This window comes from Trichosurus vulpecula, chromosome 6, assembly GCF_011100635.1.
Source record: "Trichosurus vulpecula isolate mTriVul1 chromosome 6, mTriVul1.pri, whole genome shotgun sequence".
Lineage (NCBI taxonomy): Eukaryota > Metazoa > Chordata > Mammalia > Diprotodontia > Phalangeridae > Trichosurus > Trichosurus vulpecula.
The window spans coordinates 114,108,980-114,136,540 of NC_050578.1; the positions used below are offsets into that span (position 1 = coordinate 114,108,980).

A 27,561-nucleotide genomic window follows, 5' to 3' on the forward strand; every position below is an offset into this window, starting at 1 on the left:
AGAGGGGTAGTCATCAAGTCCAAACTCTGGTATTTAACGATAAGGAAACTGAGGCTTAAGGAGCTCAAATGATTTGCTCAAGGTTAAATAGCTATTAAGTCTCTGAGATAGGATTCTCCTGAGATCTCCAGATCCTGAGATAGATCTTCTTGATTTCAAATTCAGGGTTTTATCGTCTATACCATGGTTCCTGGGAAGGACAAAACTGACCTCAAAGAGCTTACATTCTACTGAACTGGGGTAGGGTGGGGAGGAAGGGGCGGTGCCATGAGAGTAGAGATAATGTGACATATTCATAAATAAGTAAATACAGTATCTATACATGCGATAAGGCTGTAAGATAGTAGAACCCAATTGCGTGGATTTTTTTTAAAATAAAGATCTTGCATTCGGTTGGCAAAAAGGATCCATCCATGATTTTGAGAGGGAAGAAAGTAATATAAGGAGATTTACAAAGGAATTAATCACTAGGACCTAATTCCAGGGCACACTGGCTTTCAGAAATAGTCCACACTGTTGCTATTTCCTCCCCTGCTTCACATTAGAAAAGTATAAAAAGGTGGACATTAAGAAGATTATCGGACAAATATTCTGTTCACAGAAACCTAAACAGGACTTTCTCCCTATCTATCTTTGTATCCTTCAGTACTTTGCTTAGAGACAGGTGCGGGGTGTTTGCTGCATTGAACTAAAAGGGGGGTTGGGGAGGGGAGGGCACCTATAAGAGTTCGATTGCTTCAGGATCTCCGAGGACAATCTCTAGCATCTAGAGGGAGTTTCCGGTGTATTCTTAATTCATTGCTTTTTTAATGTCTTTGGATTTTGAGTTGTCACACTGAAAGACTGCAGTGCCCTGTCTTCTAAGTCCAAGATGAAGGGCTGTAGCCAGGAATCAGTCTCATCTTTTGGGCCACTTCCAAATTCCCATGTTGCACTCCTAGACCAGCCAGGTCGAGGATAGAAGTGATGTAATGCTTTTAGCTTGAGCCACTTTAATGAGCCTGGAACGGGGAAGAGGAGGGGTTAATGGGAATGACAAGCGGAGCGCGTGACTGGCCCCTTGGGGTACGGTAAACAAAAACATTGACTTTGACTGTAGAAGGTTCCTCCTTCCAAGCCAGGCGCGAACCCCTCGCTGGGGTTGGAACCTCGAAATACATTTCCTGGGGAGAGGAGGTGGCGCTGTCTCCTTAGGGGATACTCCTTAAAGGGACCCGGGCTTGCTCGCAGCATCCCAGCTGCTAGAGTAGGATGGGCGTGGAGCTGCGTGCTCGCTACGCCGGGGCCAGAAGGCAGCAGCAGCCAGCAAACAGCAGCAGCGGCGCTCGGCCCCTGTGGACAGCGTGAAAGGGGGAAGCGAGATGGTTCTCCCCGCACGGTGAGGTCACGGCTGGCTTCTGATGAGGGGCTTTTCGTCATTTATCCCGCAGAATCCCGGAGCGTTTGGTTGGGGGTGCTGGGAGCCGAGTCTTGCTCGGAGTGCAGGCGCCCTGAGTCACCGAGGAGCGCTCACTGAGTCTGAGTCTCCAGGGCCCCGGAGAGGAGCGCTCCGAATCGGAGACCTCGAGCCACTGACGGGTCCTCGGGAGCGAAAATGCAGCCCAAAGTCTCGGGCTGCTGGCTTGCTGCCGGCCTTTGAGGGGCGGGAGGTGAGAAGACCGCCTGGGGGACGCCTTAGCTCACTAAACTGCCCCCGCCCCCTAGCCTGGGGGCTAGCCCTGGGGAAACGGACGCCTTGCCTTTACCCGGCAGCTCCCGCTCCTGCCCCTGCCTTCTTCAGTTTGAGATGCCCGCAACCCAGCTCGGCTGCGGATCCGGATCCTGATCCCGGCGCTGCGGCCGCAATCACTTCCTCCTCCACCTCCTCCTCCTCCTCCTCCTCCTCCTGCTCTTTTCTTTTCTCCAGCTGTCGCTGCCGCTGCCTTCTAGGCTGAAGGACTCTGAGAAGTGTCCGCGGCTATCTTGCCTGCGGGAGGTGGGCTTCGAGGTTCGCGGAGGGAAGGAGTGTGCTTGTGTGTGTAATGGTCTGAAACGCAGCCCACACCGTGCGCCCTTGTGTGTCCGAGGGGCCCGGAGCAGGTGCTGAACCCCGAGGAGGTGCTGCTGGCGAACGCCCTGTGGATTGCGGAGAGAGCCAACCCTTATTTCATCCTGCAGAGGAGGAAGGGCCACGGAGGGAGATGGAGGGCGGTGGCGGGGGACTGGCTGGTAAGGCAGGGACTAGAATGGCCGGGATCCATGGCGGGGGGAGGGGGAGAGGGAGCCAAGGGAAGCGAGCAACCTGCGCTTCGGCATTGGACTAGCCGCTACAGATGCCCGTTCGAGTGCCCTCCCTGACTCACAGGTTGCTAACCTTGTGCATTGAGGGAGGGCACTGCGAAGCAGAACAGCTTTTTTTGATCCTCTCCGGGTATTTTGTCCCGTGCACATCAGACACCCACTAGAATGTGGGGATTTGCCGAGATGAACAAGTGGTTTGGGGTAAGGGTATTTTGCCCTTATTCTTTGCATACAGTGCTTCCAATGAGAAATCCATCATCAGCTTGTATTTTGGGAAGAGGGGATTGGGCGTGGTTGGGGTTCACCCTCATTCTAGGTAATAATAGCCGCAGGCATCAAAAGCTCTTTTGTTTCCAAGGGAAAGGAAGAGCTATAAGGAACTAATGTGGTCATTTCCTACAGCAAGCACCACAGCACCGCAGGATTAGAGGTTGAGAGGTGAAAAGGAGGGAAGAAATCATTGCGTTTGTGTTAAACCATGTTTCTTAAGCAAACAAACAAAAAAATCTTATCTGAGTTTAGTTACTAAAGGATGTAATTAGAATTTTATTAACTCCATTAATTTTTCCTGGCAAGCTACTGTAAGTAGTTGGAGACATCTCTGAAACAAGGTTATTGAATTAAGTATTAAAGTAGTCACTGAGAAACTAGCTCCTAATGATAGAAATGTTATTTATTGACTATCCATCGTGGACAGTAGGAAAATCCTAGTAGCCTGGAAGCCATGTGGTACTCTCCTTATCCAGTCCTCAGTTGACACTTTGATATTTTAAAAGGATGGGCTCATAGTAGAAATTCTGTTAGTTTAAACCAGGAAAGAATTCAGAAGAGTAATGAACTTTGGCCTGGTCCCAGTTCACAATACTGGCAATCCTCCAATTTGTGATTTAAGGAACTTGATTGGACCATGACTTGAGAGCCGAGAATGAGCTTAGAAATGATCTAACTCTTTCTATAGATAAGAAAACTGACACCCAAAGTTGGGAAGTGATTTGCCTAAGGCAGTTAAGAAGTAGCAGGGTCAGGATTTTGAGGCCCAAAGCCAGTATTTGTTACTAGTCCTGTTTTAAGGTCTATTTTCAGAGTGCCCTCTTATGAAGATTGTACAGCTCTCTGGTGATTGATGGGGTGTTTTTTTGTTTTGTCTTACCCTATTTCCTCAAGTTATCCAGGGACTGATCTGTGTAACTTATGGTCATAGGTGTATGGGCATCCAGAGTACTGACTTGCCTAGGGTTACAAAGCTAGTATGTGTCAGAGGCAGAACCTGAGGGTCTTCTTTCACAGAGGCCAGCCTCGTTTTGCCATCTTACCTGATTGTAGATATGCATACTTAAAAAAAAAATTAGTGCCAAATTCTTCTTACCACCCCTCCCCCACCCATTGAGAAGACAAGAAATATGATACATGTGCTGGATATGAAGTCATGCAAAACCTATTTCCTCATTGTAATATACATTTTTTTTTCCAAGATTAAAAGGATCATAGGGCCTTATGGACTCATAAGACGTCATGTTTACTCTGTCTGTAAGTGTAGGAGAGATGACCTGTGCAAATCTTTTTTTTTTCTTTTGCACACTTCCAGCAAGGTAGGAATAGGGGGTTTGCTATGAATTTTGCTAGCCCTGGCCCCATATAGTTTCACAGCCTGCTTCTTGGATCATGCCTGACCCAATGCATCATATTTAACATGCATATCTAGTTCTGTGCAAATATTGAGTGTCCTAGAGCCAAAGTCTGATAGGTCCTAGAGGAGCTATCTGGAACTAATACTCCAACACTTAGATATATGTTAGATGGCAAAAGTCCTTAAATATAGTAAATATTGAAGTCCTGCTAGTTTATTCACTTGGAGAGATATGGGGCAGGGGCAGGGGGAAGAACCCAATTATTTTTTCTACTTTTAATTTTTTTACTATAGTCCTATTAGATTAATAATAATGATGATAAATTTGCCACGTTATAGTTATAAAACACAACAGCATAAAGATAAAGTTATAAATACACATATACGCAAAGTAGTAAAATACAAAATCAGTCAGTATACATTTATTAATCACCTATTATGGTGCCAGGAACTGCGCTATATATTGGGGATACAAAAAGAGGCCAAAAAAAAAATTGGCAAAAGACAGTCTCCTGCCCCCAAGGAGTTCACAGTCCAATGATACAAGATGGTCTGGGAGGATCAGCACTAGCCATCCAGAAAGACTTCCCGTAAAAACGGCACCTGAGCTGTAGATGAAAGGAAAAGAGGGTTCTGGGCTCAGGTTAAGGCAGGGAGGGCTTTCCCGCACTGGAGGATGCCAGGCCAAACAGAGGGACAGGGAGCCTGGCCGGATAGAAGAACCAGGGAGAGAGCACTTTGGCTGCATCTTACTTTACCGTCACAAATAGCCCTTTGACCTAAATAGTGCAAGTTCGAGTCTCCTCATTTTAATGGAGAGGAAACTAGACTGAATGATTTCCCTGAGGTCACGTAGCCATCATTGGAGCCCAGTGCTCATTCCAACGTCTATGGGACTGAGACCTCTTCTCCATACCACAAGGCCTCTGGACTCTCCAACTGCACATTGTGGAGTTATTTCTCTTTACCCACTTTGGGTAGCTTATTTTTTTCCCAGATGAATATCTGGAAAGTTGTTGCTTTTTTTTTTAATTATGAAGAAATTGCAGCAGCTGCAGAACCCAGTTCTGCCCTCTGTTCGGCCAAACTCTGCTTGCCATCCACAGACGTAGAGGAATTGACTGCTGAGAGGTTTACAGCTGTTGTACATTGCTGAATGCAGGCAGTCATTTGGTATTTTTTCTTTTCACCACTGTGTCTATGTTGGATAATCAAGAACTCGGCTTTAAAGGGGTGATTCAATTTACAGTATCAGTTTGGAATTGATAATGAGCTGTCCTTATTTTATACCTAAATTTAAGTACCTTTTACCTGAATCTCTCCTGGCACTTCATAAAATACAGCATCTGAATGAATGAATGGAAAGGCACGTAAGTCTTTACTATGTGCCAAATACTGTGCTGAGGATACAGATAGAAAAATCTAAACAGACCCTGCTCTCAAGCTTATATTCTACCTGGGAGACACAACTGCCACAACAAAGACATCATAATAATCATAGTTAGCACTTACATGGCTTTAAAGTTTGCAAAATGTTTTACAAGTATTACCTCACTTTTATCCTTACAATTTTATCCTAGGAGGTAGGTAAATTTATAGATGAGGAAACTGAGGCAGAGAAGTTAAAAAGGTTAAAGTTCACATAGCTGATAAGCATCTGAGGCAGGATTTGAATTCCAGGCTTCTTGATTCCAGATCCAACACTTTATATAATCTGCCATTTGTAAGATTATAAGATTATAAACTTCTTAAGGTCAGATGGTCTTTCGTCTCTTTTTGTATCCCTAGAGTTTAGCACAGTGACTGGCACATAGTAGGCACTTAATAAATGTTTATTGATTGATTGACAACTGCTTAGACTGTCCTAAACGTCCAGCAGAACGGCAAACGACAAGGGCCAGAGGTCCTTAGGTTGCATCATTAGGGCAGACAACAGTACCAGGAGTCTGAAGGACAGAGATGGTAAGACGTAGAGGACTTTAGAAGAGAGTCGTAAGGGAAATGGTAGCACCTGGTGGTCCTCCATCTCACTCAAAGGAGTAGAATTGGTGGCTTCTATATCATCAAAACCTTGCAAGCCTGTGGAACCTGGATGGATTCTGGGCCTCAGCCCAGGGAGAGGGAAGGGAAGGTGAAAGTAAAGGAAGAAGGGGGCCAAGTATCTAGACCCAAGCCTATTTTGAGGATGAATGACAGGTCAGTGACCCACCTTCCAGTGAGATCCAGCGAGTAGTCTCACATTTCTCTGAACACTGGGACTGATGCTTTATCAGAGTGCAACACAGAATTGCATGAAATACTAAACTAGGTACTTTTCAGGAAACTTAATAGATTTCCAATGTGAAGCCCTTCTTTGCACAGTACAATAGTAGCAATAGTACATAAGATGGGTGGGGGACCCAGAGTGAGAAGAAATAAATTTGAGTTCTTTGTGACCTTGGTATGGAACTGATTTTCCTCGTCTTTTACTAGGAAGCAGTTGGATTAGGTGACTTAAACTTCCTTCCAGCTCACATGTGGCCCTCTAGGTCCTCAAGTGTGGTTAGGACCTAGAGGGCCACATGTGGGGCTCCGGGCAGAAGGTTCCCCACTCCTGGATTAGGGAATTTTTGAAGATGCCTTTTGAAGAATCAAAATAAATCCATAAACCCATTGATAGGCTTCCCTTTCAATGTCATTTCCTTTTGAGATACTCCTTCCCCAGCTCCATCTAGAAGAAATCCTACCCAGCAGTTGAACAATTAGCCGGTCACTCTCTCCTTTTCTGAGTGGATTAGTTTAGACCTTAAACATCAAGTGAGGAGATTATGCTGGCAAAGTATCAAGCATTGTTTAGAAAGAAAGGTAAAGTTTGTGTCAACTTCCGAATAGCCCTAGATAGAGAGTAGGAAGGGAGCCACAGGGTGGAGCCAGATTTGGAACTGAAAGGCCATTTGCCCATTTCTTTTACATAATCCAAAAGTCCTTGGGCATGCTAGAAATAGAATTACAGTGGGATTGGACCTAGGGAGAGGTCCTTTTGTCCTTTCCTCAACAGGCATTTTACATATCTTGCAATGGCATCTTCTATTCCACAGTGTCTGATACCTGCTGATCTGCCAAATTGAGGGTGTTACTCTAGACCAAGGAGATCTTTTCAACTTGTTTAATTTTGTTTTCCATAACTGTATTCAGTATAATTGGTATTTTACTTTATGCATTTAAAAATATTTCTGAAAGGGGCCCATGGGCTTCATTCATCTGCCAAAGGGGTCCACTACAGAACCCCTGGCCTAGATCTGACAATCTTCATGGCTTTCTTCAGGGAACCATAGGGAGGGACTGCATCATCTTCCAGGTTGCTTATCCATTTGGACTTCTGGTTCTGTTTCAGAATCATGCAGAGGGCCTACAGCTGAGTCTGGTTATTGTCTCAGCCTCCAAACCTTATAGTTTTTCATTTATCCCTATGAAATATCTTCCTGTAGAAATAAGCTTATGTATATGGTCTTTCCAATGTTAACATCATCCATAAAAACATGTTTGAAAGAATCTGGGCATTGGAAGGACCCTGCAAGGGCTCAATCATATCTGAATCAAAGTTTCTTCTTCAATAGCCCTAACGTTGGGGTCAGGTCCTCCAGTGAGGGGGGACTACCTCGTAAGGCCTTGCGTTTTACTTTTGGAACAGCTGTGTTTACCGGGAAATTGTTCTTCAGGGTCTAGCCAGTTTGTACAGTTCAAACAACTAGACAACTGACCTTTTAGTCCCCATCACAGTCCTTTAGATACTTGGAGACAACTGTATTCTACAATCCCTACTCCTTCCCCCACCCCCCACCCCCCCAAAAAAGTCCTCTCTATTTTGGCTAACCATCCACAGTTCAGTGATTCTCTACTTAATCTTCTGCCCTACTGAAATAACAGTAAATTAACACTTACTTACCTCTTTAAAGGGTGTGAGTTATTTCACTATGTTATTTCATTTGATCCTCACTACTACCCTGAGAGGTGGTAGGTGCTGTTATTGGCCCCAGTTTGCAGATCGAGAAGCAGAGACTGACCAAGGATTAAATCACTTACCCAAGGTGTACATATATGTGTGTGTGTGTGTGTGTGTGTGTGTGTATTTGCATATGTATATATATAATATATATAATTACATATTAATATATATTATATTAGTATTATATATACATAATGTATATAATATATATATTAGTATTAGTAATTATATATTAGTATATATAATGTACACATACACACACACATACCTAATAATTTTTGAGGCAGGATTCAAAATTTGGTTTTCTGTCTCCTAAGTTGAGAACACTATTCCCTGTGCTCCCTGAAGTTGCTTTTAATAATAAATAATAGTCATAGTAAGCATTTAAATATGTCACTCGATTCTCATTACAGCCTTAGGAAGTAGGTGCTGTTATTATCCCCATTTTACAAATGTGAAAATCAAGGCTAAGGATGGTGAGGTGACTTGCCCAGGTCTAGCTAGCTAAGGCAGAATTTGAACTCGGCTCTTCTTGACTTCAGGTCCAGTGTTCCATTCATCGGTATCACCTAGGCTGTAGGAGAGAGCTCAGCTCATCAGGTTGAGCCCCTATTCAACATCTGCCTGCTCTTCAGTCTTTAACCAAAGATGCAATTGAAATATGTAGCATCAGCAGTATTGGTCCGAGCTTTGGGTCCTGGGAGCAGTAAAAGAAAAAGGAAGAAGTGCAAGAGGATCACTCCCTAATTTGCAGGTTCAGAGCCTCTTCCAAGCAAGTTTTGAAATGAGTGAGGTTTTTGGAATCATCCCTCTTCCTTTCCTTCACCCCTATCCCACCTCCTAACACCCCTTTTCCCCAAGTGTGTAATGCCCGTATGCTGCCTAACTCCCCACCCTACCCCCCCATGTGGCATCTACCTGGGCTTATTCTACCCCACAAAGTGCTCTAGCTCCAGCATTGCCTATCTCCGGTGATGATGAGGCCATTAGGTGCACCTGGATAGAGCTTTGGAGTCAGAAAGACCTAAATTCAAATCCAGCTTTACATACTTACTAGCTGTTTGACCCTGGGCAAGTCACTTAACCTCTGTTTGCTTTGACTCCTCATCTGTAAAATGAAGGGTAATAATAGCATTTACCTTCAAGGACTGTTGTAAGGATCAAAGGAGATTTTCTGTTTATTCCCTTTCTCCCTTCTTCCCTTCCGTTCTTTCAGCAAAGTTAATTTCATTAGGTTGCTAAAAAGAAAGACAATCTGATTAAATTTACCCTTCTCTGTGAATGACTTGCTTAACACTCCCAATTTACCATACTCTGTGAATGACTGATACTTAACACTCCCAGAAGCATTTATATTTTTAAACAATATGCTTGTTCCTCCAAGTGAATCTCTAACTGATGGACAGACCCTTTAACGAAGAAAGGAAGAAAATAGTCCGTCAATGCTGGAGAATATTTTGCTCTACCAGCCCCTAGTGGTGAGAGAGTCTTGCCTGAGTCACTTTCTCCAATCTGTTTTCTGCTTTTCGTAACTTCTTTCCACATCTTCTGTACTTGTGATTCTCTGAAATCTTGAAGTGTGATTGCAGAGCAGGAGGAAGCCCTTCATTATTGATGGTATATGTGCTGTTATTCAGTTGTGTCCAACTCTTCTTGACTTAGCAGAGATACTGGAGTGGTTTGTCATTTCCTTCACCAGCTCATTTTACAGATGAGGAAACTGAGGCAAATAGGCTGTAGTGACTTGCCCAAGGTCACGCAGCTAGTAAGTGTCTGAGGGTAGATTTGAACTCAGGAAGATGAGTCTTCCTGACTCCTGGTCCTCTCAATCTACTTTGACACCTAGCTGCCTTGTTGATATATGTGGGTTGAATGAGACTTGGAAGATCTTTGTTGAAATTCCAGCCTTGCTGCTAAACTACCTGTGGGGAACTCAGGCAGGTCATTTCCCTCTTTGGACCTTTTTAGATTGCTCCTTTAAATCAAGTGATCACTAGGACCTTGACCACTTACATTCCTGTAGAACAGCTTTACCCACATCCCCCACCCCAACTCCCCATTTAGTTTTCCTTTCTGTAAATCATTTAGGTGCTCTATAGTCCTCTGACTTTTGCTTTGCTTCCCACTACTGTTCCCCAGCTGCTGTTATCAAATTTGCAAGGCCATGAATTGGGTCGCTAGGTTTGGGGTTTTAATCTCTCTCTGCTCCTTTTCTATCCTAGCTGTGGTGATCAGTTAATTAAAACACTCAGGCTAAAGCTGTAGGCCTGAATGCTAGGGCCTGAATATTTTCACGGAAAATATGTTAACTCAAGAAAATGCAGAGCTGATTCAGTTTAGTAAGCTCCTTGGAAGTTGTAATAACTTATAAACCACCTCAGTGTTTCTCTTATTACCTTGACATTTCTGAGGACTGGTATTATAGTAAAATGAATCTAAACCCATTGGCAACTTCAGTTTAATCTGTCCACACGTTCAACCTCAGTCAGCCTTTGGTTTACTTAACTTGTAAACTGTTTTATCTTTACTGTCTTTCCACCAGCCACCATTAACAGAATAAACACTTTCTAAATCAAACAAGTATGTTTGAATTCTAGAAGATTCACACCTGTATCTAAGAGCCAGGTTCCTTTCCACCCATCCACATGGAAATAACTCTGATCCAGCAGAACTTCAAACTTACTTTTGTTGTTGAAATTAAACTTAAACAGGAGGATTTGGGAATTTTTTTTCATTGTCCTAACTGGCTAAGGATATTTTATAATAATGTAGGCCATAATATAAATGATCTCCTGGTCCTGGATCAACAAAATGACCATGCTTGGCCAGGCTTCACATCTTAATTTTTAATTAGAGAAAATAAGAGACCCATATGCATGTAATACATTTAGAAACTGGCTGGCTCCGTGATCTCATTCCCATAAATAGTCTATTCAGTGATGCAGATTGCAACCCATTTGGACCCTGCCTATCCTAGAGGGCTTCCGTGCCTTTCCATAAATTGTTTCAATTCATGAAACCTCTACGTGCTACTGGCCATTTAAAGCAAATCATCTTTTTAAATGTACTTTCAAACCTATTTGTTTTCTAGAGTAGAGATTCTTAACCTTTTTTGTGTCATTGAACCCTTTTGGGAGTCTGATGAAGCTTATGGGCTCATTATGGTTTTTAATGAATATAATAAAATACATAGGATTCCAAAAGAAGCCAATTATATTGAAATTCAATCCAAATATAGTTTAAAAGTAATCCCATCAATTCCAGGTTGAGAACCTCTGTACTAGATACATTTAAAAATTAATCATGGATATGATTATATCGATGAATGATTTTATTTTGCTGATCTTAAACCTAGCAAAGAGTTTTAGTCCCATAAAAATTAGGTTGTTTTTGGAGTCCCTTTAATGATTTTAATTCTTGCACACTTCCAAGTTAGGTGGGTTTTTGTCTTTATTTTCTAGACATCTACTTACTAATAATGTCAGGAACTTACCGTCATCTTATCCTGAACATGAATACAGAAATGTCATAAAGTTTCCTATGCAGTACTTAAAACTTTAACATTTTGCTAACAGTCTACCTCTAAGGCCATGTGGTAAAGTGGACAGAGAGCTGAACTAGAAGACCTGGAAGATCAAGGTTCAAGTCCTGTTTCTGAAACATACTTGAGGTGTGACCTTGGGCAAGTCACCTAACTTCTCTGTGGTCTAGCCAACCCTCTGAGATTGTTGTTGCAGAGAAGGTGGTGAGCTGCATTGGTTGAGGGAATTTATTCACCTGGAACTTCTCTATACCAATTCAATCAGAGGTCTAGTACATATGTCTTCTTTAGTTCATAGCTGTGATATATAATTTGTATTTATTTTTAGAAGTAGTTGATACATTTTTTTCTCATTCAAAGTTGATATGGCTTTCAAGTCTACCAGCCATAAGGCATAGTTTAACAATATTATTAATGATAACAATAGCTCACCCAAATATAACACTTCGAAGGACTTTCTTTACAACCACCCATGAAGGCAGGTAGGATAAGTTTTAGATCCATTGCATAGATGTAGAAACAGGATAAGGGAGTTTATGGTCACATAGCTAGTAACTTTTGTAGTTAGAAATCCAACTGACATCTCCTGACTGCAAACCCAGAGCCCATAAATTCATAGGATTATACCTGGTAAGAACCTTAGAGAAGTTATAAAAATTTTCAGGCAGGAACGGGTTCATTTTGTCTTTGTGAGTCAAGTACCTAGACCAGAGTAGGCGTATTATCAATGCTTCTCCTTCCTGTCCATCTCCTTCACTCTATAAATAAGAAACTGGGGCCTATAGCAGTTAAGCAGCTGGCCCAAGATTACACAGATAGACCCCAGGACTCGGCCCCAAATCCAGTGAGACAACACTCTGCCAGCACACGCCTTTTGTTTGGTCTATAGGGGAGCTAATTTACCTTTGTCCTAAGACTCAAAATTAGAGTACAGAATGTGGAATTGTGGTCTGTAGTTTAACTTTTTTACTTTTAAATGGAGTTTGTAAATTGTTTCTTTTTAGGTTAAAAAGTGAAGCGTGTGTGTGTAAAATATATATGTTCTCACTAGCTATCTCAGTCTTTACTTTATTCTGATGAAATGTGATCAGTTCACAGAAAGGAAGTGTCTGTCTAGGAAAAGTTTAGTACTTATAGGACATCCCCCTTGCAGAAATACACCTTTTGAAAGGATCCTTTATATTTCTTTCCAAACATAATATTTGTGTTTGAGGGAGTATCTGTTCTCATTTGTGGAAATTTACAGCTGGCAGAAGTTTCTTAATTCTAAGCAATTCAATACCTTTTCTTCCATTCTTTGTCATATTTTCAGTGAAACAAAGGAAACATTTTTTAAAAAATAGTTATGAATTAGGATGAACCTGTAACACCATGAGTATATATTCCCCAAATTTAATCCTCTGGTTTTTTGGTGAGCACTATTATGATAATAACTGTCAGCACCAACATCTTCCATCTGCAGCTGTGTGGGGCAGAAGCATGCAGGTTTCAGATTAAGAAGGCAGACCTATCTTCAGGGAGCAGACATTGATTCTCCTATTCCACTCCCTAAAAAGATATTTTCCTTTGTAGTAACTTCGGGAACAAATTGTCTCTCAATTAATATTGAAATTTGAGTGCACTAGAAAGGACTTTCTAGGTAATTTCTTTTGAAAAAGAGCAACTTCGAAAATCACACAGCTTTTCACAAACTAACATTTTTTTCTTTTTTCAAATGTTTTATTGGTATCTTTTGTCTTTATCTTACCATTTTCCCCCATCTCCTCCTACAATGATATCCCCCCACCCAGAAAGAAAAGTAGACATAGGCTTAAGGCTTCAGTTTCTTACGTATAAATTTGGACTGGGTGGATCAATTAAATTCAAGAAGCATTAATTACAGACCTGCTATGTTCTAGGCACTTGACATACGAAGACAAAAATGAGACAATTCCTGTGCTCTGATGAGCTTGATGCATCACAGAAACTTTGTTTGACAATTGATATGATATTCTCTCTTAGTAGTCCCCCACTCCTCTGCTGTGTGAGACAAGATATGTTTTGTCTCTGAGACCTTCTCCAGGACCTTCAGTGGGTTTTCTGTTCAACTTTCTTTTTGTGATCTTTTCATCGCATTGTTGATTCTTCTTGTTTTGTTTTGTATTGATTTATTCAAATCTTTTTCTGTTTCTCTGAATTCATAATGTTCTGTTATGTTCATATTCTATACTTTTTTGCTGCCATACCCTAATCAAATCTCTCCCTATTTCTACTACCTAGTAAAATGCCTTCCCCGTCCTTAAAAAGCTCTCGCTTGATTCATTCGTCCCTGTTAGCTATCATCACCATATCTTGGTGAAGAAACTCCTTGAGAAGGCTGTCTACAGTAGGTGCCAGGCAACCAGGCCAATTATTCATCATACTTATAACCAAATGACATTTTACGTATTAATAAAGCCTTTCACAGTCTCTCATTTGATCTTTATAATAATGTGAGAATGGCAGATGGAACAATATTCAGGCAGAACATTATCCTAATTCATGGGAATGAAAGGGGAAGGGAATAAGTATTTGTTAAAGACCTACTATGTGCCAGGCACTGTTAAAAGTATGCTTGACACTGAAATTCAGGTATCAAGGGCAATTTATTATTATTGAAGAATCCAAAGGAATTGGTAAATGTTCCTGGCCAGGAGCAGGCTCCACCTTTCTTTAGGAAGGGGGAGTGGGGAATACAGGAGTGAGACCAACTTTACTCTGTTAGACTGACATAGATTGATCAGCTCAGTACCTCCCTTCAGAGAATGGATTGGTCCACTGCCTTCTGAGTTACAATCTTCGCTGCATGCCCTCCACATGCAACTCCTTGATATGTCCCCCCCCACCCCCAACTCATATGTCCCATGTTCAAAAATGGTGGAAAACTCCTCCTTGTGACTGTGTAAGGTAATATTCAGTTAGCCAATTAAGCATGTATAATAGCCATGTGACCCAATTTTCTCTTCAACCCTGACCATTATGTGGCCAGTTTAGACTAGTTTTACCTATATCTGGAATTTGTGGTTTTCAAAAAGCCACTAGCTATTCTCTCATTGGCTGAGTCTATCTATCTTAGTTAATTTTTATGCCCTTCTTTGTTTAAGCTGACACTTCATTAATTATTCTGTGGAACTCAATTAACTCTTCTGTGGAAACCTAACTTTCCCTAGCTTTTAACCATCTCTCACAGCACTGTGCTAAGAACTTTATAAACTTATTTGATCCCCACAACAACTGCGGGAAGTAGATGCTATTTTTGTCCCCATTTTACAGTTGGGAAAACTGAAGTAGACAGAGATGACTTAAGTGACTTATCCAGGGTCACACAGTTAGGAATTGTCTGAGATTGGATTGGAACTCAGGTCTTCCTGACTCTAGACACAGAGCTATATCCATTGAACCACTTAGCTGTATCATTGATGAGGAAATTGAAGCTCAAAGGTGTCCTATGCCTTGCCCAATGTCACACAGTGACAGAAAACTTTTAGATCTTAGCCCAGTCATCTTTTAATGTACTATGCTGATGATGATGGGTGGTGCGAAGACAGATTTCCTTAAAAACAAATAGACAAAAAATATGCCTTATTGTAAAATAGCATGCAGAGTGAGAACTAAATAGTATGCCTGTAGAGAGATTGATGTGATCACTGACGTGATCCTTTCCAGTGATAAAGCTAATAATTCATTTATAAAAGCCTTCTCATTATGTCAACTCTGGTCGCATCCTCTGCTAAATCTTCCTGCTAAGCCTTCCTAATCTTTTAATATTACTCTTTAGATCTTATCTTTGCGCCTGGTCTGGCCTCTTATTGCATGATTGACTTAACTCCTTCTCCCACAATACATCACATTGACGATTGATAATACGCTGCAGTCCAAGATAACTGTTGTAGTACTTATCAAGAAATTTTGTATGATCTTAATATGAATGGGAGACAACTTATTATGATAATATTGTGCTCTACTAAAACTAATGCCCTTTACCATCAATAGCAATAAGCACAGTAGTTTCCTTACTTTTCTGAACTTCCCCATTTCTGTAGTTTCTTATAAAAATAGAATTTTAATAAAAATTGATATTTTTTTAAATCCTCATTTCCAAATATATCCCTTCCCTACTCTTTTCGCAGAGGATTGCTCCTTGTAACAATTAAGCACATCAGCACCTCATCTGAGTTTGACAGTATATGTAATGTCCATCTTCCCCCACCTAAGCGGAGGAGAAGATACAGTTTCTCATTTTTTCAGACATTAACTCGCATATTATATTTACCCAGTTTTCTTGTTCTTTCTGTTTACATTTTTGTAGTCACTTTGTAAATTGTTTCCTTGGTTCTGCTTAATTTACTTTGTATCATTTTCTATGTCTTCCCAGGCTTCTCAGTAGTCTTCATATTTGTTGTTTCTTACAATGCAGTAATATTTCGTTACATTTGTGTACCATAATTTGTTTGGCCATTCCCCAATCAGTGAGCTCATACTTTGTTTCCAGTTCTTGCTACTACTACAAAAAATACTTCTATGAGTATTTTTACATGGAAAACCTTTCTTAAAATATCATTTAGGAAAGCTTGCCTGTTCATCAAGACTCATTTATAAGGTTACCCTCAAAAATGTCTACTCTGGCACAGTCCTCCTCTGTGCATATTTAAACTAATCCAGTTGCCCTTCCCATCTCATTTTACTTTCTATTTCTTTGTGTAGCACATCAGATACTATCATTTTCAATTTTTTGGAGGCAATCAGGATTATGTGACTTGCCCAGGGTCACCCAGGTAGTAAATGTCTGAGGCCTGATTTGAACTTGGGTCCTTCTGACTCCATGGCTGGTGGAGACTAATTTTAGAGTCCAGATGTGGTGGCTCTACATGTCATGATGGAGAAAAGAGTTTTTAAAATGTTCACAGAAATTTTTTTCCATTTTTAATCTCTTTTTCCTCTTCCTAGTTTCAACCATAAATAATTGGTTTGAATGGCAACAATTAGTTTTATGAAATTGTTATTGTTCAGATATTTCAGTCATGTCTGACCCTTTGTGACCCCATTTGGGTTTTTCTTGTCAAAGATACTTGAGTGGTTTGCTATTTCCTTCTCCTTCTCATTTTACTGATGAGGAACTGTGGCAAACAGGGTTAAATGACTTGCCCAGGGTCGCACACCTAGTACATATCTAAGGGACTGGCACTGTCCACTGTGCCAACTAGCCTCCCCAATATGAGATACTGTTCATTATTTAAAACTATCCTCCTCTCTAACATTTTGCATTTTGCAAATAGATTTGGTGCTATCTTTGGTTGCTGTGTCTTTCTATTTGGCAAAGAGAACAAATATTTGCTGGCTAGGTAATTTCTGGGTCCATTGGGCTTGTTATGGTGATTGCTTTACATGCATTAAACTTGGATAAGAAATTATTATGTTGTTCATGTTTTTTCTCTGTCTTTTTCCTATGTTTCAGTATCAATAGCTTTTTAAAATAGGTCAAGTTCATCATATACCATGTCCTCTCATTTTTATCCTTTTTTTTTCCCAGAATTTGGTGTTGGTTTTTATATTTGCTCTGACAAGTGGATGATCTGTTTCTTAGCAAAACCAATTTCAAATAGGACGGTAGATGATATTTCCTTTCTGTGTGCTGTTTGCTAAGAGCAGGCTTTAGATAAAGCATACTTTTAACTGCTAATAGAATAGATCATGTTTACTTTCTAGACATAGGTAGAGATCACCAAGGAGAAACTGGTTTGTGTAAACATAACTAAGTACAGTATGTGTGTATACACACACACACATAGTGTATATGTGTGTATATATGTATATATATATGTGTGTGTATATATGTATGTATGTGTGTATGTATGTAAATAAGTGTGTATATGTGTGTGTATTTATTTATATTTACATTTCTGCTTGTGTTTAAAGCTGAAGGATCTCCTCCAGAATTCTGCATTGATAGATTGTAAGCCTAAGCATATCATCTAACAAGGCTTCTATTGTTCCTGACCCATTCCTGCTTGAGGGACTCTGAGAATTTGGATGTAAAAGGAAGTTACAGGTGCAGGAGATTTTAGATGCCACTGAGATGCAGCCCTTCATCTTGCAGATAAGAAAACTGCCAAAGTTTACCATACCTAGTTAGTGTTGGTGCTGAGTGAGGCATCTGAGCTGAGACTCAGTCCAAGCTTCCTTCTTTCCCCTCTCCACCCTGCCTCCAGCCTCTAGTCCTTCTTCTCCATCCTCAAAGAGGATTTTCTCTAGGAGTGCAAGAAAAATCTTCCTCTGTTCTCTGAGTAAGTCTAGTCCTGACTTTGAATAACTGAAGCAGGGGTTAGTGACCTGGACATTTTGCAAATACTAAATTTAAAAAATATCAAGTAGCTATTTGAGGAAAAAAAATAGAATCTAAGACATAAAACAACCTTCCTCTATAGAATGTCCTTCATTGTTATAAATTGTTAGGCTCATCTTAGGCTATGTGGTGTAGTGGAAAGAACTTGGGATTTGAAGTCAGAAAGTATTGATATTCTGCTTATGTGATTTTTTTTTTCAGTACCTCATCTGTATAATAAAGGATTGGACTATAGGACCCCCGGCCAAGATCTGGCTCTTTTGGTTTTCTGTCTAGTATTTTATGATTCCAATACGCTTCACCTCCTAACAGAGGCCTTTCCATATCCTAGTGTTCTCTCTCTCCTCAGATTATGTTGTGTTCACTTTTCTCTTTGTTATATCCTCCTAGGAAAAAAGCATAAACTCGTTGAGAGCAGGGAATTCTCTTGGTATTCTATCCTAGCACATATTAGGCACTTAATAAATATGTATGGAATGGAAAGGAGGAGTTTCTTTGTTTTATTATATTTTGAATTTTTATTATATTTCATAATTTTTTAAATTAAATTTTATTTTCAGTTCCATAGTTTCCCTCCCCCATCTCCTCCCACACACACTGAGAAAATGAGAAATCATTACAGAAATGAAGTCATACAAAATAAATTTCTGCCTTAGCCATGTTCTAGAAAAGAAAGCAAGAAAAAGGAGGAAATACGCTTTTAATCTGAATTCTGAGTCTGTCTGTTCTCTCTCTGGAGGTAGAAAGCATTTTCCATCATAAGTCCTTTGGAATTGTGGTTGCTCATGGTGTTCATTAGGGTTATGGAGTCTTTCACGGTTATTGAACTTTATAGTATTGCTGTTACTGTGTAAATTGTTCTCCAGATCTACTCATTTCACTTTTTATCAGTTCAAACAAGTCTTCCCAGGTTTTTTCTGAAACCATTCCCAAAGAAGGAATTTATTTTCCATTTAGCAGATATTCCTTAGCTTGATGTGAATGTCAATCATATAATGAAATGGTACCTCTTCAAAATGTCTTCCAAAAGACCAAAAAATCTTCCTACTTCAGAAAATACACTAAAAAGCTCCAGTATAATGATGAGAGGACATTTGCAATTTGATGAAGCCTTATCTACGTACCTTCATCCAGATTAGCTGGTGTCTGTGAGAACTGGAATAGTTGGAGGTAATACACTGAGTCACCTTGTCACTTAAAGGAGAACTAGACTAAGTGGCTGGTTATCACTTGACCAGGGCCAATTTTCGTTTCAGTTCAGTTCCACTGAGTGAGAAATGGTACAATAATAAAGGAAAACAACTTTGAAAGTTTTTGGGCCATGCTCTGTAGGGACCAGAGAAGAATATAGGGGAGAGTGTGCCATCTGGGTGTTGGGAGTGGCAGGGATGTTTGTACTTCTGTTATTGCTGTATCTTCAAAGTAAATACTCCTTTGTAAGAAAAAAAAAGGCATAAAGACTTTGATCCTACACAGTGACCAAATGAGACTTCATCATATTGATTGATAATATATTTATGACTTCTTGTTAGAGAAGAAATGAACTAGATCTGAGAAATCAGATAGAGCCAATGAGTTGATTTATTTTGAGTGGTTTCACTATCTGGGTGATAAAGAGAGGAGTAGGTGAGGAGCTATAGGGATTCAGAAGAAAGGAAAAAAGGGAGGGGTGTTAAATCATTGAAAAGAGAAGTGAGCAAAAGAAGGAAGTTCAGAAGGGGATGTAGATGAGAAAGGTAGCTGTGGTATGATGGTGTCAAATTTAATATGCACTTTAAAAAACCCCAACTGGGTAACAGAAGTTGACAGTTTCATATACAGTCCTCTTTTCTGAAAGTTCTTTGTGTATTGAGATTTTCAAAAGTTCATGATAAACATTTTTATAGAAAGAGGAACTATTTCTATAGCACATTAAAAGTAAGAACTGATTACTGTGATGCATTTGGGGATTTAGTTTGCAGAAAATAGAGGTGAAAAAAACCCAGTACTTCATTTCCTAGCACCAATCTCTCAGGGTTGTTATGAGGTTAAAAAATAAAATAATATTTTTAAACCATAAAGAATTATGTAAGTAGTGTTACATAAGTGTCATCGTCACCACCATCATCATCATTTCCATTCTCATCACCACCATTGCCATCATCATTATCATTAGTGAAGATCAACAGATTTTCCATTGCTATTCCTTTAGGTTTGAGTTTGGTTGGGTTTTTTTTTTTTTTGGTTTATTGTTTCTTTTAAGTGTCTAATGCCATAGACTTTCACTAATGTTCCCTTCTATTACCTCACTGTGGAGTGGAAGTGACTTTGGATTCTTGAAGACAATGTCATCAGAGCACAAGCTGTGCCTTGTCTTACCAAGTTGGACAGGCCCAGCAATGGACTCTGTATGTTACTTGTTTGATGACCATCCTAGCTTAGTTTGGAAAAGCTCTTCAGTTTGGCCACCGAATAGTTAACTTTTTTAGCCACATAAGTCATGAAACTGTGAAGAAGTTATGGTCTGTCTGTGATGGAAATATTCACCCTATGAAAGTACCATTACTTCAGGACTTGAAAAGATCTGTTTTCATCACATCCTCAGTACTCCCTTAGTCCCATGCCTTAGTATTATGAGTTGCTGAGCCAAAATCATTCATCTCCTATGGTTGACTATTCAAGGCAAACATGGGAGAGGGTATGTGACTTCTGAGCTAAAAATTTAAGGGTGAATACCTCCAAAGTACTTTGAAACTGAGTAGCTGCTGTCCCAGGTACCAGATCTGTGAATGTGATTTGGGAGGTAATCTTGGGGGACGGGGAGAGAAAGCGGTTTACACTGTGTACTACTATGGATAGCATAGTACCCTAAATCAACAAATTAACAACATGGTATAGTGAAAAGAGCACCAGATTGAGAATCAGAAAACTGGGGTTCAAATTCTGACTCTATTATTTATTTTTTCATAGTATAGTACCTGTCCCCCAGGGTTGTTGTGAGGATAAAATGAAATAATATTTGTAAACCTTAAAGAGCTATATAGTGTTACATAATTATCATCATCATCAAAATTTTGTGGGTGACCTTCAGCAAACGACTTAATCTTTCTCAGTTTAACTTTCCAGTAGAATGTAAACTTCTCAGGAGCAAGAATCTCTCAATCTCTCTCTCTCTCTCTCTCTCTCTCTCTCTCTTCCGGAGCCCAGAAAGATGTCTTGTGCATACATAGTAGTTACTTAATCATTGTTTGTGGAATTGAAGTGTGTATGATATTAGGATAGTAATGCTTCCATGACCTAACTGTCCAGGGTATTTGTGAGGAATGCACTTTCTAAAGCCTAAAGGATTATATAAGCATATCATTGTGTTGCCTGTGATTGCATCAAAAAGGGGGCACATTTCCAGCTTCTTACAGCTCTGGTGGAGCAGCCAAGTTTCCACCATGAAGTATCAGTTATTCCCCATGTAATTCAGAGATTACCCAAATTTGTGAGAGGTAATTCTGTTTCTCCTCACTACAGCAATAAATTCTTTGGCCTGGATAGCAGCCAACATTCCGGACCAATGTCGGATTAGGTATCTTAGTTTGTAGAACAGAAAGAATGTTTTAAAAGGGTGTACCCAGTGACCTTTGTAATCACTACACTGTGCTTATTTCTGTCAGGTCTTTGTTTATAGCCCCACATTCAAGATTAATATTAGACATGTAGAATCCTATTCTTTTATTTTTAGTTTTGGATACCAGCCAGTAATCAGAATGACTCCCTATATGGCATCTGAAGATATATTTTTTAAAATAGATGCACATGGATTGCAAGCTTTTTTCTTCTCCAATTATAGTGTGGTTTTTTAACATTGAATGTGGAAAAAGATTATAATTATCAGAGGATAATATTGCTATCTGGACCTTTGTAAGAATGTTTAAACATGTGTTCTAAAAGGAGCAAATGTTCTTTTGAAAAAGGTTGCTAACCAAGCACCAAGTTTCCTCCAATCTATGAGCTGAAATAATTGTTTTACACATGATAATTAAAATGGTTTGCATTTAATCATAGACTTCTGGAATCCTAAAACTTCAGAGATCATTTAGGGGTTCTTTCCCATCTTGCTGAGGCATGAGGTCCACTACACACGTTCCAACATCATCTCTAACAAGAGGTCGATCAAGCCTCTGTTTCAGTGTCTACAGTAAAACACATTATAAGAGACCATCATTTTATTTTCCTATAGTTCTAATTGCTAACCTCAGCTATAATAACGAATACTGTAACTTCTACCCGGTGGTGTTCCTCCTGCTCCTCTAGAGCCAGTATAGTCTAATCTAATGCTGTTGTTGGTAAACAAATCTTTCAGTCAATAAATATGTAAAGTAAAATTGGAAAACCCTACCAGTATTTGAAGATGGTAAGCATGTTTCCCCCAAACCTTTTCTTCTCTAGGCTAAACATTCCCAGCATCCTTCACACTTCCTCAGATAATTTATTGTTGTTCGGTTGTTTCATTTGTGTCTGACCTTTCCTGATCCCATTTGGGGTTTTCATGGCAAAGATACGGAATGGTTTGCCATTTCCTTCTCCAACCCATTTTACAGATAAGAAAATGAGGCAAACAGAGTGAAGTGATCTACCCAGGATCACATAATAAGTGTCTGGAGCCAGATTTGAAATCAGGAAGATGAGTCTCCCTTAGGTCCAAGCCTGGTGCTCTATCCACTGTGCCACCTAGGTGCCTCCTCAGATAACTTGTGATACAGTAGAAGAAATTGCTGTGGACCAAGTCAGAAGACTTGTGTTCCATTCCCAGCTTTGAAATTCTTTTGCTGTGTGGTGTTCATCAAATAACTTAACCTGAGACAGGTTCTACTCATCTGTAAGATGGGGACAAAATTGTTCTACTCACTTTTCAGAGTTGTGGCTAAGAGAGTGCAATAAAGATGAATTGTTGTTGTTAATCTATTCCCCTTTCCATTGTCAGGTCCCCTCCTTTGGGCGCACGATTGATGGGCAGCAGCTCTTTTAAAATATAGCACCCTGAACATGCATTCCTAAAAATTAAAAAATAAAACAAAAACCACAGGACTTAAGGGGGAATGGCAATAGAGAGACATTCATCACTGACATGTTTAAAAAAAAAAGATAGAAACCCAATAAAAATGGTGGCACAGTTTTAGACATGTTATATAGTAACCTTATATAGTAACCTTGGGCTGGCAAAGCAAACAAAGTCTGAGCAAGAAGGCAGAGCTTCTCTTGAGGGGCAAGAACAAAGACTTGTACCTCAGCTATGATGGAAGGTGGGGGAGGAAGGAGGGCTGGACAGCCCATAGTTCCTACTGCACTAGAAGACATACAGTAAATATGGCACTTTACTTGGCAGCACTTTACACTAGACATACAGTAAATATGACAGCACTTTACCCTGACAAAGACCCAACGTTTGCTTGTGGAAATGGTCATCCGAAGGGATGCAGCTCGTAAGTAATTGTAAAGTGCCACCATTTTCTGTGTTCTTTTATGATTTCTTGACAAGGAAGCGCAAATACAAAATTCAGATTATGCTCAATAATTTCCTAATTAGGTTCCAAGAACAAATATTATAGCTGAACTGATTGTACTCTTAGATAGGCCTAACCTAGGGGTGGGGAACCTGCGGTCGAGGCCACATGTGGCCTTCTAGGTCCATGGGTGTGGCCTTTTGACTGAGTCCAAGTTTTACAGAACAAATCCTTTTTTTTTTTTTTTAATTTATTTTTTGGAGGGGGGAAGGCAGGGCAATTGGGGTTAAGTGACTTGCCCAAGGTCACACAGCTAGTAAATAAGTCAAGTGTCTGAGGACAGATTTGAACTCAGGTCCTCCTGACTCCAGGGCCAGTGGTCTACTCACTAGAAGTCCTTTTATTAAAGGGATTTGTTCTGTGAAGTTTGGATTCAGTCAAAGGGCTGCACCGAAGGACCTAGAGGACCACGTATAGAGGCTTCAGCTTCACTATGTATCATCTTTCCACATAGAAATGTAAATACTTTAATTTTATTAGATTCCTTTATGATTATTCTTTAATGTTTATTTACCTTTATATGTTCCTCTTGAGTCTTCTGTCTGAATGCCAAATTTTCTATTTAGCTCTGGTCTTTTCATCAGGAATGCTTGGAAGTTCTCTATTTCACTAAATATCCATTTTTCTCCCCTGAGAATTCAGTTTTGCTGGATAGGTGATTCTTGCTTGTAATATTAGCTCCTTTGCCTTCTAAAATATCATGTCCCAATCATCCTGATCCTTTAATATAGAAGCTGCTAAATTTTGTGTTATCCTGACTGTGTGACTTCATGATATTTTAATTCTTTCTTTCTGGTTGCTTGCAGTGTTTTCTCCTTGACCTGGGAGCTTTGGAATTTGGCTATAATATTCCTGGGAGTTTTCATTTTGGTATCTCTTTCACTAGGTGATTGATGGGCTTTTTCATTTTCTATTTTATCCTCGACCTAAGATATCAGGGCAATTGTCCTTTATAATTTCTTGAAATATGATGTCAAAAAAGATCATGGCTTTCAGGCAATCCAATAATTCCTAAATTATCTCTCCTGAATCTATTTTCCAGGTCAGTTATTTTTCAAACAAGATGTTTCACATTTTCTTTTTCTTTCATTCTTTTTTAGTTTGTTTTGTTGTTGTTTAAAAGTCTCATGCAGTCATTAGCTTTTGCAATTCTATTTTTTAAGGTATTATTTTCTTCAGTATTTTTGTGCCTCTTTTACCAAGCTGTTAATTCTCTTTCCATAGTTTTCTTTCATCACTCTCATTTTTTCCCCCAATTTTTCCTCTGCCACAATTATCTCTTTTACCTTTTCCAGAAATTCTTGCTGGCCTTGAATCCAATTGGCATTTTACTTTGAGGCTTTTCTTGTAGCTCTTTTCATATTTTTCTCTTCTTCTAAGCTTATGTCTTGGTCTTCCCTGCCACCATCATAGTTTTTTATGGTTAAGTTGCTTTGTTATTTGGTTATTTTCCAAGCCTGTTTCTTGATTTTGAACTTTGTGTTAAAGTTGGGCTTTGATCACTTGGGGATAAGAAGGCACTGTCAAAGTTTTAGACTTTTTTTGTGTTGTTTTCAGAACTAGTTCTAGGGGTCTGTAAGGTTTTTGGTGCTTCTAAGGTGGTTGTTGTGGGAGAAGAGCTCCTGGTCTGTGCTCTGGTCTTTACTGAGGAAGAACCCCTGCTCTCCTGCAGCCACAAATGCTAGTGTTCCTCTTGACTCTGCAGCTATGACCAGGGCCCCTTTTCCCTTGTGACTGATGACAAGCATTATTCTCCTTGGAACCATGACCCAGAATTGCATATGGGCAGTAGAGCTGTCCAATCAGCACCAGCTGTACCCAATACTAGCAAAAGATCCCTGTAATCTCTTCCTGACCAGTTCTCCTTTCTTTCTCTGGACTGAGAGCTCCTGAATCTATCACTACTGTAGTCACAGCTCCGTCCAAGGTCCATCCACTGCTGGTGCTCCGACTCTCTGGACCCCGGTGTCACAGACCTCCCCTTGAGATTTCCTAAGTTGTCTTAGGCTGGAAAAAACATCTCCCTCTGATCCTTTGTTGGCTCTACTAATAGAAAATTTGATTTGAGGCAATTTTTTTTTTTAGACTTTCAGTAACTGGTATTTATTATCAAGGTTGTAATGTCAACAAGATGCCACAACTACAAAAAAAAATGCCTACATTGCAATCTTGAGGCATTATTTTAAAGTTGTTTAGAGGGGTTGGGGGAGTTCAGCTGGGTCCAGGCTTGTACACCCATCTCTTGGCTCAGCCACCCTCATCACTTCCCATCTGATTTAATTCAACAAACGTTAATTAAGCACCAAGCATTGTGAGAAACAAAGACAAAAATGAACAGTCCCTGCCTTGAGGGAGTGTACATCCTACTACCTTCAAAAACACCTTTTATAGATGGTGATCAAAGTTCATTTTGAAGGGTAGCCTTCTAATTTTCAAGCTACCGTGTTCCATTGGTGGATTTTCTTTTTCCTTAAACAAAAGTTCTTTTTTAAGAAACTCCCTTTCTTAGACTACTAGAGTACTTTGGTCCTCTGGCCCATTCCTTCTTTCACATGCAGATATTATTTCCCTACTTTCATCTTCTCTCTTTTAGATACATGCTCAGAAGCTGCTTATTATAGGATGTGGTGGTCAGGCCCCTTGTCACTCTGGTTGTCCTTCAGGATATTTTTTTTTAATGGGACCTGTGATTTCATTGGCCCCTAGTGAGGAACTTCCTTTATTATTACAGATTGACACACCTTCTGCAACTTAGGTTTTTTTTTTTCTTAAAAAATGGTTTTTTTAAATTATCATGAACATAGCAACCATCAACCTGATCCAAGCAGTGACCAATCATGCCTGCCTTCAGGAGTGTGATTATGAAACAGGCTTTCCACCCCTTGGCAGAGAAGAGATGAAGACGAGGTACAGAAAGAAGCATCCTTTTACTTATATGATTTCCTGGACACTGAGTGAGAACTCAGGTGATTCACCCAATTTCACACAATCAATATTCCTCTTAAATTGTAGAATCTAAAACTGAATACAGCATGCCCAATGTGGTCTGACCATATGGAGAAACCGTGCCATCCCTTATCTAGAGATACTTTTACATTGACTAATATGATTGGTTTTAACTTTTGGGGGCAGCTACATAACACTGTTGCCTTGTGGTTAATTAAACCACCCAGGGCTAGATCACTCTGTCTGCTCACTCCAATTCTGTATTTGAAGAGCCGACTTTTGATTCTGTATTAGATCCTAGGATTTAAAGCTTTCATAGGCCTTGGGAGATTAGCTAATCCAACCCCTTTACTTTAAAGATGGAGAAACTGAGGCCCAGAGAGGGAAACTGACTTGCCTGTGGTTACTCAGGTAGGGTTTCAGCCCTATCAAGAGCTTTTGGAATCTTAATTCTTTCTCCCAGGGAGTTAAATTAAATCTCATCCCAGTTTGGTGGGAGCTCCAGATTTGATGAGCATGCCATTTATATCTTCCATCTACACTGATTGATAGGAACAAGTACAGAATTCTGTTTAGGGCAAGGGTGGGGAACCTACAGCCTTGAGGTTACATGTGGCCCTTTAGGTCTTCAACTGTGGCCCTTTGGTTGAATCCAAACTTGTGGCCCTCGGGGTCCTCGAGTGCAGCCCTTTCACTGAATCCACAGAACTCTGAAGTTTTGATTCAGTGAAAGGCCTGCACCTGAAGACCCAGAGGCATATTACAGAACATGTGGCTCTGAGGCCCAGGTTTAGGGATTTGTTGGAGCAAGTTCTAACTAGCAAGCTAATTGTGACATTTGTTAAATTTTCAGTGTGATCATTGACACCCAAAAAATCAAAATTGTTACAAATCAGGGCTTGATTTATTGTTTTGTTCATCTTCTAGACTTAAGAAAATGTTAATAATGCAGATTAATTTAAATGTGTTTATGCATTGAAATCAATGGAATCAGCTTAAATTTTGTTCCCCTGGATACTCAGGTTGTTAATCATTTCCCAATCCTTCTCTGGTTCTCTTCCACACCACCAATCGTAATTTCTTATCTTCTCCTGTTGTCTAAATGACTTCAAAGAAGTCTTTTATTTGTGGAGCAAAGAAAATTTTTCAGGCACTTTTTTTTTTTTGCAAGCAACATGTTTCTGTAACAATAGGGTGCTCTATTTTTTTGTGGGTTTTTTTTCCCCTTTTGGTCTCTTTCTTTCACAACATGATTGATGTAGAAATATTTACATAATTGCACATATA

General features: G+C 39.9%; 1 protein-coding gene across 1 annotated transcript in view; it reads left to right on the forward strand.

Annotated features, from left to right (window-relative positions):
- Nucleotides 1–27,561, forward strand: part of TBC1D9 (TBC1 domain family member 9) — a 129,153-nt gene that overhangs the window by 7,234 nt on the left and 94,358 nt on the right. The window contains 5 exon segments of the mRNA XM_036765002.1: nt 1,211–1,378; nt 1,431–1,649; nt 1,907–1,987; nt 2,029–2,175; nt 2,178–2,208. Coding sequence (XP_036620897.1) covers nt 1,211–1,378; nt 1,431–1,649; nt 1,907–1,987; nt 2,029–2,175; nt 2,178–2,208 — 646 coding nt within the window.